This window comes from Papio anubis, chromosome 12 (assembly GCF_008728515.1).
Source record: "Papio anubis isolate 15944 chromosome 12, Panubis1.0, whole genome shotgun sequence".
Lineage (NCBI taxonomy): Eukaryota > Metazoa > Chordata > Mammalia > Primates > Cercopithecidae > Papio > Papio anubis.
Genome location: NC_044987.1, coordinates 31,434,892 through 31,447,778, shown reverse-complemented (window position 1 = coordinate 31,447,778; position 12,887 = coordinate 31,434,892). Strand labels below are relative to the sequence as shown.

The 12,887-nt window shown below is 39.9% G+C and overlaps 2 protein-coding genes across 3 annotated transcripts in view; one reads left to right on the top strand and one right to left on the bottom strand.

Annotated features, from left to right (window-relative positions):
* Positions 1 to 12,493, top strand: part of LOC103877852 (endogenous retrovirus group K member 7 Env polyprotein-like) — a 337,491-nt gene extending 324,998 nt beyond the window's left edge. The window contains exons 5-6 of one of the 2 annotated variants that reach the window (XR_004177627.1): positions 9,513 to 9,589; positions 12,395 to 12,493. The gene's annotated coding sequence lies outside the window, so the exon portion shown is untranslated. Of the gene's footprint in view, positions 1 to 9,512; positions 9,590 to 9,767; positions 9,849 to 12,394 lie in introns of those variants that run through there. The other variant, XR_004177628.1, reaches the window with a different exon arrangement.
* On the bottom strand, positions 3,911 to 12,599 carry MMP1 (matrix metallopeptidase 1). The gene is made up of 10 exons (XM_003910602.5): positions 12,359 to 12,599; positions 11,622 to 11,866; positions 11,380 to 11,528; positions 11,028 to 11,153; positions 9,817 to 9,972; positions 9,539 to 9,656; positions 6,984 to 7,117; positions 5,328 to 5,490; positions 4,698 to 4,801; positions 3,911 to 4,516 (listed from the first exon to the last, which is right to left on the bottom strand). Exons 1-10 carry the CDS (start codon positions 12,461 to 12,463, stop codon positions 4,407 to 4,409), a joined length of 1,410 nt encoding a protein of 469 aa, XP_003910651.1. The 5' UTR covers positions 12,464 to 12,599; the 3' UTR covers positions 3,911 to 4,406.
* Between the last annotated feature and the right edge of the window lie 288 nt (positions 12,600 to 12,887).

Genomic DNA, 12,887 nt, shown 5'->3' with positions numbered 1-12,887 from the left:
GTTAGGTTGATTCCTTTGTGCAGTGGACTTTTCTGGTGGGAAGAGCCTCGTTGGGGAGGAAAGAAGCACTGAAGAAAATTTCTGGCTTTAGGGGAATATGCGAAGGAAAAGGGAAATTACCATTTGTTGAATATTTTCAACATGACAGGCACTGTGCTAGGTGATCTAATCTCTTCTATTTTTATGACAAACCTGGAAGTTAGTATTATTTTCCCTTTACCACAGAAAGGAAATGAAGATTCAGAATGGTCAAGATCACACAGAGTTGAGTGGCAGAGCAGATCTTGCAGCTTTGCACTGCAATTCATTGGCCAGAACACTTCCTCCTTAAGACACATGGGATACGTCTGGAAAAAAGCTACAACTTCCCCTTAGACTGGTGTTTGGGGTTAAATTCTCCAAAAGGATTCAAACTGGAAGGCTAGAGCCAAACAAAACCCAAACAAGCCAAACCCCTACTTCCTAGTGCATTTCTGGGCTCAAAGACAATAGGGGAAATCTCTAAACACTCATCTTGAATCACCCTGTATCATGTTTTTGAGGCTGTGTTAATTTGCTCTAGTAAATAAATACTGTCTGAAATAGTAGCTGTAACGGTAATTACCCTCTAGGTAAGTCATCTGCCAGGTAGTTACCAACTAGGTAAGTCCACCATCATGATGTATTTGGTGTATGCAAGGGCTCCAATGATTAATTGAATGAGGTTGTGAGAGGATTACCCTCCTTGTTGCTTTTAAATCTCTGATGGTGTAACCAGTCTGTGCAATCCTCCCAGGATGTGACATTGGTGTTTTGCTGCTTTTGGTTTACTATTTTGGCCAGAGTTCAGGAGGAGCAGTTTCAGGGGCTTCTAGTTGGTGCTTCCTACCATAAAGATCTTGTTCCAGATGAAAGGGAACAACCACAAGATGGTCTGTGGGCCCACTGGGCCCACTGTGAGATGACCTTGAGTCAGAACTCTATTTATCACTTTCCCTCATATGCCTCCTTTCTAAACTGGAAGGCCATTATACCATTTTGGGACCTGTGATACCAGGTCAGTTCAGATCTGGTATCCAACTGTCCTTGCAAAATCTGAGTACTGTTCTTCCCCAGTGCACAGTTACCCTGGTGGATGGCCTTATGTCCCTTTATGAAGATAATTTAAAAGATATATGTGATCCTTGGTATATAGTGGCATCACAGTTACTAAGATGTGTGTGTGTGTGTGTGTGTGAGAGAGAGAGACTACGTCCCCCTGAAGGAGGATTTCTCTCTCCATACATACACATACATATATATACACACACACACACACACATATTCACATACATATATGTATATTTTGTATGATTTGTGTATACACATGATACCTATACATATTAGGCATGGGTTTTGTATAATTTGTACATACATATGATATGACAAGTATGATTCATATATACATATGTATATGTATATATAGTATATGTATGTATATAAATGGAGATATTTACATATGCATATATACATACATATGTATATATATGTGTATGGATATGGATGTGTATGTATGTACATGTATACATGTATACATCTGTATGTATGCACTTTTTCCATTCTGCTATCCCATCATCTTTAATGATACTAGAGAGGCCAATTCCCCAGAAACACCTCATACTCTTAACCCACCCCACAGAGAACAGCTACCACCAGATATCTCTCAGACACCAGTGTGTACCCTCACTAGTGTGGTCCTTATGGCTTCAATGAAAGCCAATGAAAGGCGTGCCCTCTGGGCCTTCCCAGGCAACAGAGTACACTGGTGGGTTCTTCACTCTCATGTAATAGATTCATTTTAAGGTTCAAATCTCTCTGTGCCTTCTGCCTTCTTCCTCAAAATCATGCCACAGAAATTCTGGCATCTCCACCACATATACCATAGGACATCATTGTGTCCAAGATTTGAGAATCCATGTCAGCAGAGTATTAGACAAGCTCCTGGTTTCCTTTCTAGAAAATTGTATCCCAAGTCAAGAATGTATGTATCTATGTCAATAAATTCTTCCCTCTCCAGCCTTATATCCCCCAACTTAATCCAATGCTTTTCAGATTTACTCCCATATGTGTTTCTTTGATTTTTGATGATACTTAATGCCCAGGTCCAATAAGTCTTTTGGTTAGTAACCTATTTCCTACCATGACTAGGATCTGAGCTATGCTGAGACCTGATCTTAGTCATTTGCTGAAAATAATGAGCAGAGGCAAGAGCAATTTGGGAGGAGGGCAAGCATTATCTTGTGAGGTTTTTGTCTCAAATGAGGTCCTTATCAATTCTCCATGCAAGCGTAGATTCTGCTCCTCTGGCAAGAGGGAGGTACTACTTCTACCTTTGTAGAGCTTGCTTCTGCCTATGTAAAGCTACTTGAAAGACTCCTGTGTACATAAACTTTCCTCCCAAATTAGTCATCATAAACTAGTGATTATCTTGACAATCACTTCCAAATATAAAATCTTATATTTTATGTTATACTTAGCGAATAATATTATTAGTATAACATTATAATATATTAGCAAATAAAAGTTGTATATATGTTTAGAGACAGAATCTCACTCTGTAGTAGATTATATTAGCAAATAAAAGTTGTATATATATTTAGAGACAGAATCTCACTCTGTAGACCAGGCTGGAGTACAGTGGTGATATGGTTTGTCTCGGTGTCCCTATGCAAATCTTGTGCGGAATGGTAATTCCTCAGTGTTGGAGGAGGGACCTGGTGGGAGGTAATTGAATCATGGGAGTGGATTTCCCCTTTGCTCTTCTTGTGATAGTGAGTGAGTTCTCACAAGATCTGGTTGTTTGAAAGTGTGTAGCACTTCCCCCTGCTCTCTGTCTTCCTCTTGCTCCAGCCATGTAGGACATGCCGGCTTCTCTTTCACCTTCTGTCATGATTATGTTTCCTGAGGCCTCCCCAGCCATGCTCCCTGTACAGCATGTGAAACCATGAGCCAATTAAACTTATTTTCTTTATAAATTACCCAGTCTGAGGTAATTCTGTATAGCAACGTCAGAACGGACTAATAAAGTGGTGGGATTATGACTCACTGCAGCCTCCAACTCCTGGGCTCAAGTGATCCTCCCATCTCAGCCCTCTGAGTAGCTGGGACTACAGGTGTGTACCACTATACCCAGCTATTTTCAAAATTTCTTTTGTAGAGGTGGAGCCTTACTATGTTGCCCAGGCTGGTCTCGAACTCCTAGGCTCAAGCAATCCTCCTATCTCAGCCACTCAAAATACTAGGATTATAGGTGTGAACCACCATGGCCAGCCTAAAATTTGATTTCCTACTTAAGCAAAGTCTACTGAGGTTTGTGTAACTATTTAAAGCAGTTATCTCCAGCAATTCAGCTTGTTCTGTCTTGTGGCAACTCTCTCATGATGTACTTCTACAACCACCACAGAAGGACAGAAGGAGTAGACTACTAGAGAAATTTCCACCCTCAATTAAATGTTCCAGTCTGAAAATGATGTTTTTCACTTCTTCACTCAACCCACTGGTTAGAAGTAGTCAGATGCCCCACTGCCCACCACCCAACTCTGCAAGCAGTTGGACTGTGGGAAAATGGAACCCTCCCATATGTTCAGAAGAGAGAAAATGACATACGCCTAGAATGCTCTACCATGATGTCACTGATTTTATCTAAAACCGCTTTTGGAATCCATACATGGGGCAAGGGAAACGGATTCCCCTCCCTCACCCCAGTTTATGTAGTATAAATTCCATGTGAATAGAGAATATTTGAGATTTTTGTATATCCTAATTTTGTATATCCTAATTTCCCACATGAATTTTTTTTAATATTGTCTACTTCTCATTTCAAATTTGAAAAGCAGTCTCTGTAAGTGTGACTGTGTCATCAGAAAATAACTAATAAATATCATAGAAAGTATATAAAAGAGTAGAAACAAGGTTGACTTTATTTCAAACATAAAACTCTTTATTTTGTGTAAGAAGAGTTATCTTTTGCCTATCCAGGGTGACACTAGTGACTGCACATGTGTTCTTGAGCTGCTTTTCCTCCAGTGAAGACTCATGTCTCCTGTCTCTTTCTGTCTTGAAAAGATATGTTTGTCACTGAAGCTGCTCTCTGGGATCAAGGTCAGAGTTGTATACTCTGGAAAAGATCTTTGCAACTCTGGCCTATATGAATCCATAAGCCACGAACTTGACTTTTAGTACCTACCATTTGTGGAACTAAATTATATCAGTACAAAAAGGGCTACATTCTAAATTGTAAAAAAATATGCAAAATGATGTATAAATAAGATTATATTCTGTGTATCAGTGATTCTAGAAGTTAAAAATGAGTGAAAAAATAGACAGTTCTTCAGGAAAACACCTCCTTTGGACTCACATAATGTATTTTCCATTCAAATTAGTAATGTTCAATTTTTTCTGCAGTTGAACCAGCTATTAGCTTTCTGGAGAGTCAAAATTCTCTTCGTTTTAGGATCAAATTTGTATTGCCTTGTTCCATGGAAGAAATAGAAAAATCCTAGAAACAAAACAAAAGAGACTTACTACATTATACAAGTAGTTTCTAGGTTTAACTTGAATTCTTGAGAAACCAATTCATTTGTGAGTGCAGATCTTTTTGGCATTTGTTGTTCCAACTAACAATAATGATGTTATTGCTATGGCAATGAAATGGAGGAAATACATGCATATTTGCTTACCGTCTTTCATGAAAACTGCATCAACTTTGTTGCCAATTCCAGGAAAGTCATGTGATATCATTTTGGGATAACCTGGGTCCATAGATCGTTTATATTCATCATACCTGGTCAGAAAAGAGTTAAGAGTGTCAGACCTTTTGCTAAACATGTACCCTCTCAAAATCATTACAGAAAATACACCATGAGGAATTTAACCAGAATATTTCATTTTATAGATCATTCGTGAAATGGGGAGTAGATGGGGTAAGGTGGAATGTTGGGTGAACTAAAAGGCCTTTAAGACCCCTCTGAAATCCAACATCGAATTCTCCAGTAGGTTCTATGCTATGTCCTATTGAGGTAACATACTATGGAAGATAAGTAACTTTTGGCCAAAGAAGCTCTGTTAAGATGAATGCCCTCAATTCTACATCCTTTTAAAATTCATCCCCCTACATTCTCTGGATTCCCAGTACAGGCATTGTGTGATGACTGTTGGTCAACAGACTAAATAGACGATAGATTGGCACCAGCCATTTGCAGAAAAGGATGCTGGCCAAGGCAGTTTGAGACTCACTTTGAAATGGGGTATTCTAGAACTTTTTATGTAGAAAGAACTAAGGCCCTAACATTCTCCGCACTTAAACTTACCTCCAGTATTTATTAGCAACAAAGAAGTAGGTTTTTCCAGTGTTTTCCTCAGAAAGAGCAGCATCGATATGCTTCACAGTTCTAGGGAAGCCAAAGGAGCTATAGATGTCCTTGGGGTATCCGGGTAGCACATTCTGCCCCTGAACAGCCCAGTACTTATTCCCTGCCAATCAAGAAACAGTGATGAAAACACTTGCCTAAGACTTCACTAGGCAGTAAGTTAATTTCTAGGTAAGTTCTTAGTTTCACATGCTAGTGCAGTGCCCTGGCTGCAGATTAGAATCATCTAGGGAGATTTTTGAAAATACTGATGCCAGGACCCTATCCCAGACCAATTAAATGTGTCTATCTTTTGAAGCTTCTTAGTTGATTGTAATCTGCAGCAAGCTTTGAGAATGACTCATTTATGGGGTTGGGGGCTTCTTTCAAAAGTCAGATGTTCAAATGACTAAAGAGTTAATTATGCCACCTTGGTGATAGAAACTTCATTTCTGCAGGTTTGCTCATGGACTGTGGAAGTTCAAACAATTTGTATAATAAAGGGCAGAGTGCTGTAGTGACTCACAACCTATAAGGATTTGCAATCCTGGATTCAAATCACTGCATTTGGCTAGAAGACAGTTCCAAATACTTGAATTAATGCTGTGTCCAGTTTCCGTGTTTATACTCAGTAAGCCCCTCATCACATAAAGCTGGTCTCATATACTAAAGCCAAGATTTCTCTTATTGTACACACGTGCTATTTACCCCTCATGAAAGAGGAATGTGAAACTTTCTGTCTCTAACATCCCTTTAATTTCATAATTTAAAGGCTAGAAATTCTGTTTCAAAGCATTTGGCCCACCTGACCTGCATTTAATTCTTTGCCTTGAGTGTATGGCTGAGTCAAATGTCTTACTCATTGTACTATGCTAAACACATGTTTGTAAAAATACTTGTGCATGACACAGTGTCTTCAAAGTCCAGGAGCTGATCATTGGATTGTGTTTCATTCTGACAGAATCAAAGAAGTTTCTCCCAATCAATTCACAGTATTCAGAACTTCTCATAATTTGATGTGCATATGAATTGCCCACGAAATTTGTTAAAATTCAGATTCTATCAAAGAAGATCTGAAGCAGGACCTGAGATTCTGAATTTGTAACAGACTGTCAGGTGATGCCAATGCTGCTGGTCTGAGGACCACACTCTTACAGCAGGGCTGTGGCATCCCCTATCTTAACTGCCTACTGGGAGCCTCTCCCCTTCTCAAGAGGGTAGTTTGTATTGAAATAGAGTCTAGGAAATCATACCAACAAAATCTTTCTATTCCATCCTCTGTAGGATTGGCCCAAGTCTCGATTTTTACTTTGAGTATTCCCAGGAATATGAAGGGGGTTTTAAATACGTAGTTCGTGCAGAAAACATTTTTGTAAATCTAGATTCATTAAAAAGGCCAGAACATTCTTTCTGCAGTCATTTGCCTTTTGTTTAAAATGACTCCAAAATGCACTATGCACTGTTTAGTTAAGTTGATGGACTTCCATTGATTTGGTTGGTGAGACTGAGATTTTCAAAAGTCCCTGGAGAGAATGTAGCTAGTACCCTTATATCTCAGCCCCAAAGGGAATAAAAAATTGATTTATTAAAACAGTGAAAAATAATTAGAAGGATTACCTTTGAAAAACCGGACTTCATCTCTGTCGGCAAATTCGTAAGCAGCTTGAAGCCCTTTTGGCAGTTGTGGCCAGAAAACAGAGATGAAATTGAGCTCAACTTCCTGGTAGAAGGGATTTGTGCGCATGTAGAATCTGATTAGAAAAAAAGAAAGAAAAGTTTCCATCTAATTTCTGGTAATCTCTGGCAGACATCCAGCTCCAGCTCCTTCTTATTGCTGGCATTAGAGGTGTGCCGGTAAATGTTTAACATTCAGCTCCCCAAAGGAGGGTTGGTTTATAGCATTTGCTGATTTCACTAGGTTGAAATACTCCCATTATGATGAATTTCACGAGTCTCAGTGGAGCACCGTTGTACAGCATACAAATAAAATAGGCACAAGTAACTTTAAGAACATAAACAAGTAGAAAAATGCAGTAAAATTATGACAAAGAGATGAGTTTAAATTATTTTATTACCTTTTAATGTAATTTAATTTTGTTTATATAATTTAAGTTTTATCTATTTATTTTTTATTTATTTACTTTTTTGAGACAGAGTCTCACTCTGTTGCCCAGGCTGGAGTGCGGTGGTATAATCTTGGCTCACTGCAACCTCTGCCTCCCAGGTTCAAGGATTCTCCTGCCTCAGCCTCCTGAGTAGCTGGGATTACAGGTGCAGGCCAACACGCCCAGCTAATTTTTGTACTTTTAATAGAGACAGGGTTTCACCGTGTTGGCCAGGCTGGTCTTGAACTCCTGACCTCAAATGATTCCCCCACCTCGGCCTCCCAAAGTGCTGCGATTACAAGTGTGAGCCAATGCACCTGGCCTATAATTTAATTTTTAATAATGGCTATGGTTCACAGTTAACATGCAAAATTCTTCAAAATTTAACAGTCAGCTTTGGTGAGCCATTAGGGATCGGCTGTGCACATTACCAGCTGGACCATGACTCTAATATCCTATATTTAGTGATTACTTACAACACACCAGGCCCAGTCCTTACATCAGACCTTATCACAAGGACACTACAAGAGAGTATTTGAGGATGAGAAACTGAGGTCAGGGAGACTAAGGGAGGTGTCTAAGGCCACCCAGCTGGTAAGAGGCTAAGGTTGATTTTTAAACTGAGGTCTGGCAGCCACTCCCTTTGTTGTCCCTTGGTTAGTAGTACTTACACAAAGTGGATTATAGAGTTTATAGGGACCAGGGTAACAGCACAGCATGGACTGTCATGCGGGCTGACACAGAAGAGCTCCAGATTCCAGGCCACAGGGAAGCCTATGGCTTTGGCTGTCAGAAACCTGACTTCTAGGTCCCATCCTGCCTCTGCCTGGCTGTGATGCCTTAGGCAAATCAGTTACTATCTCTATCTCTAGCATTTCATGTCTCCCCGACGTGGTGACATTTAAATGATCTCTGTGTCCTTTCAATTCTGGCAAATTCTCAAATTGGTCCCCTTCCATCTAGTACTATTTGGTTTGATAGGTGTGTCCTGCTGTACTGAGAGGTTTCCTTTAAAACCATCTGTTTTCTTAACTTGTCCCAGCATTGAACCACACCCTGTATAGTTTACCTCCAGCCTTATCTTTTACACTTAAAAACTAAAGAGTGAGCAGAAAGAATTATGAGCCAGTGCCCAGAATTCTAGGAGATAGGCGACTACAGAGTAGTAAAACAGTGCCATAGCACTTGAAAGGCTGCAGAGAACCAGTCTTTCAGACCACCCTGAATTTCTATGTGTTGATCTTTCTGTGGACTACATCATTCACCAAATGCAGTGTGCAATAATACACCAAAAGAGTGTGTTATTTTGCCTGATCCTTTAGGAATCACTATGGTACAGACAGCAGGCCTCCTCCTTGCATGTGAGATGACCCCAACCTTTTTGAGTCCACATGCTGCAGAGGAAGTACTGGGATTCTTCTCTGAAGAGGGAAGCACCACGTTACCCCTATCTGTCCCAGGAGGGATTACATCAGTTCTTGGAGACTTTCCCAGCATTGGCTCTGTCCCATCTCTTCTTCTCTGGGCCTCCAGGGGGCAACAGAGACCCTTCAAGAAAATAGGCTTTGGGAGGGCCATTTTTCCAGGCTGGCACGGGAGATAATTAAAGGATGGCTATGCAACCCTTATCAGCGAGACGTTGCTATGGAAAGGACCACTTTCTCCTAAGAAAGTCCTATGATACTTATCATGATAAAGAGTCGCATAATGAAAAGAGACCTAAGTAGGGGACAGAAGACCAATAACTGCTCTGCTACCAATGAGCTCTATGCCCCTAAAAGATCTCTTTCCTTCTCTCTGACTTACTTTGCTGATCTGTAAAACAAGATCATACATACTGATTTTCTAAATCAACTCTATTTTCTGAGGATCAGATAACCTAATACATGTAGAAAAACAAAGTTGTTACAAGTACATTATGTTGTACAAATGCATGCAGTTGCTACCATATAATTATAGATGTAAATCAGTGTGAAATAAGTAACATGTGAAGCATAATCGTTAACCATAGTAGTGAATGTTGTTATTATTACAAATGCAGATCACAAAGAAGAGCTGACATCTTACCTGTCTTTAAAGAACATCACTTCTCCCCGAATCGTCGTTATAGCATCAAAGGTTAGCTTACTGTCACACACTTTTGGGGTTTGTGGGCCGGTGGGCTGGACAGGATTTTGGGAACCTCCTAAGGAAAACAAAATACCTGCAGTTAGTTTTGCCTAGTGTTAGAAAACCACATAAACAATGAAGACAGCTTCTTCAAGGATATCGCTAATGACTGTTTTATCTGAAATAGGTATAAAGACCACCAGGCCCTTGTCGGTAATGCTTTTCTCCATACTCACCATATATGGCTTGGATGCCATCAATGTCATCCTGAGCTAGCTGAACATCACCACTGAAGGTGTAGCTGGGATACATCAAAGCCCCAATATCAGTAGAATGAGCGAGTCCAAGAGAATGGCCGAGTTCATGAGCCGCAACACGATACAAATTGTACTCTAAAAAGGCCAATACATCCATTTGTAATTATTTGAAATGTATTCAGTTTTGAGGCATTTAACTAATAAATAATTTACAACTACAAGGAAGAATGCTCCTATTTTATCAGTGACTTTTTGAAATATGTGTATGTATATCTTTTTTCCGAAGGCAGAAGGCATGCGTTTATTAACAATGAAGAGACAGGTTAAAATCTAAACTCTATGATTACACTGATACAATTAAAAGACAAATTCAGCTGACTGAAAGCCCACCACGGATTAGTCAATATTATCAATGATTAAATGACACGTATTATTTTGCAGAGAAGCAATAAAGTTCTACTAACTTTAAATATTTTTCTTTTTCTTTTCTTTTTTTTTGAGATGGATTCTTGCTCTGTCACCCAGGCTAGAGTGCAGTGGTGCAGTCTCGGCTCACTGCAACCTCCTCCTCCTGAGTTCAAGTGATTCTCCTGCCTCAGCCTCCTGAATAGCTGAGATGACAGGCATGTGCCACCATGACTGTCGAATTTTTATATTTTTAGTAGAGATGGGGTTTTACCATGTTGGTCAGACTGGTCTCGAACTCCTGACCTTGTGACCTTCCTGCCTCAGCCTCCCAAATCACTGGGATTATAGGCATGAGCCACTGCGCCCAGCCTAACATTTAATATATTTCTTATTTACAAAACTGATAAATGTTGACTGCTGGAAATTTTGGAAAATACAAAAAGCCTTCATTTTCTTTAATTTCCACGTAAGTTTATGACCACTGTTAAATTTTGCTGTTTTCTTCTAATTAAAAGGATTTAATGTTGATGCCCACAAGTAAAACATCAAAGTTTTCAACAGTTTCTTAATAAAAATTTTAGAGTGGCCTAGTCGTCACTGTTAAGATGTTGTTAGCCGGCAGAAAAGATCTTTCACTTTTCTAAATATATCACTGATTTTCTGAGTGGTAATAGAAAAATATATACTTCTACGAATGATTCTTTCAACTAAATCAACCAATATTACAGTGAAACATGAAAGGGAGGGGGGAGAATTGAGAGAGGCAAATTTGATTGACTTACCTCTGAAATTGTTGGTCCACCTTTCGTCTTCATCAAAATGCGCATCCCCCCCAATACCTGGGCCTGGTTGAAAAGCATGAGCAAGATTTCCTCCAGGGCCATCAAAGGGAGAATTGTCCCGATGATCTGAAAGAAACAGAAGTCAGTGAAGTTTCCTTGTGGTTCTTACGGAAGCTAAGCCAGCAGGGCAAGCATTAGCTTTCTTAAGAGGCCAATAGACTTCCATCAAATGTGATGCAGTTTCCCTCTTTGAGCCCATAAAATCAACATTCCTCTTAAACAAGCAATTCCAGCTGCACAGCTACGAGATTTAAGGGCAAGGTGAGGTTAAGGTTCTACAAGAAGAACTTACCTCCCCTGACAAAAGATATCATTATGTCTGCTTGACCCTCAGAGACCTTGGTGAATGTCAGAGGTGTGACATTGCTCCAGAGTTGAAAGGCTTTCTCAATGGCCTGGTCCACAGCTGCTCTTGGCAAATCTGGCGTGTAATTTTCAATCCTTAGAATGAAACAAGATAGAGACACATTGGACATGACTTCTTACCACTATCGTGGGAAATAGCTCTCTCACTCTGGCCCTCCATCTGCCTACCTGTAGGTCAGATGCGTTTGCTCCCAGCGAGGGTTCCCCTCCGTGAGGACAAACTGAGCCACATCAGGCACTCCACATCTAGGCTGCTTCATCACCTTCAGGGTTTCAGCATCTGGTTTCCCAGTCACTTTCAGCCCAAAGAATTCCTGCATTTGCTTCAATTTTTCAACCACTGGGCCACTGTTTCTCTGCTTTTCAACTTGTCTCCCATCATTCTTCAGGTTGTAGTATTTTTCCAGGTATTTCTGAAGAAAGAAAATTGTCAAAACACTGCATGGAAAATCTTTCTCATTATTCTAAAAATTGATGGCGTTAAGTTTTAGCCAGAACAGAGAACTGCTTCTAAAGCTTGTGTTTAGATTTCGCAGTTGCTTTTATCCTTATTTTTGGTGAGAAATGAGATTTCAGAGTAGAAATGTTCCTACTATTAATTACTGTGAAGTAAGAACTTCATAGCAGAGCAACTTTTATAGAGCAAGATTTGCATACTGTTACAAGTCTACAATTTGTGGAGAGAGGTTTGGATGCTCTTCCTTTAGTTCACTCTCACCTCCAACTGGAAAAGGAGAGCCTATGCATGGCTAGATACGTTTTTGGGGGAGGGTGCTGTTTCTAGCAAAAAAAAAAAAAAAAAAATCTCTTTATAGGAAATCTATCCTTAAAAAACTCTATTATATTACTGCAGAAAAATACAAACTAAAGATTTGCATTATTGTCAGATGCAATGCAGCATTTACCTGGACTAAGTCCACATCTTGCTCTTGTGTTTCTAGAGTCGCTGGGAAGCCGTGAGACACCACACCCCAGAACAGCAGCAGCAGCAGTGGAGGAAAGCTGTGCATACTGGCCCTTGTCTTCTTTCTCAGCCCAAGGTAAGTGATGACTTCTCAGCTTCCTGCTGCTTCAATATCCCAGCTAGGAAGCTCCCTCTGTATATATAGAGTCCTTGCCTTTCTAGAAAGCCGGAGGCTATGTGACTCATGTTTTACAACATCCTCTTGATCAGCTATGAATAGATTAAGCAATCATTAGAAATGGTGACTCCTAGCAGATTACTTAGAATCACCTGGTGTTGCAATGTCATGATTAACTTCAAACAAGACGTGTGTGAAGGAGACACACTCTGCCATGTAAACAGTGGTTTCCTCCAATTCATTTCTATGTGATTTGAGAAAGGCTCTTGTTATATACACAGGTCAAAGAATACTCCATGACCTTTTTAAAAAAGACTTAATTCTGATGGTCATAAAGTGCTACAGGTTTCCC

Coding starts and splice junctions, on each gene's coding strand:
- MMP1 (XM_003910602.5), bottom strand. CDS start 12,463: ATGCACAGCTTTCCTCCACTGCTGCTGCTGCTGTTCTGGGGTGTGGTG. Junction 11,529..11,621: donor CAAACGCATCTGACCTACAG/GTAGGCAGATGG, acceptor TTTCATTCTAAG/GATTGAAAATTACACGCCAG. Junction 7,118..9,538: donor GTGATGTTCTTTAAAGACAG/GTAAGATGTCAG, acceptor TTTTCTAATCAG/ATTCTACATGCGCACAAATC.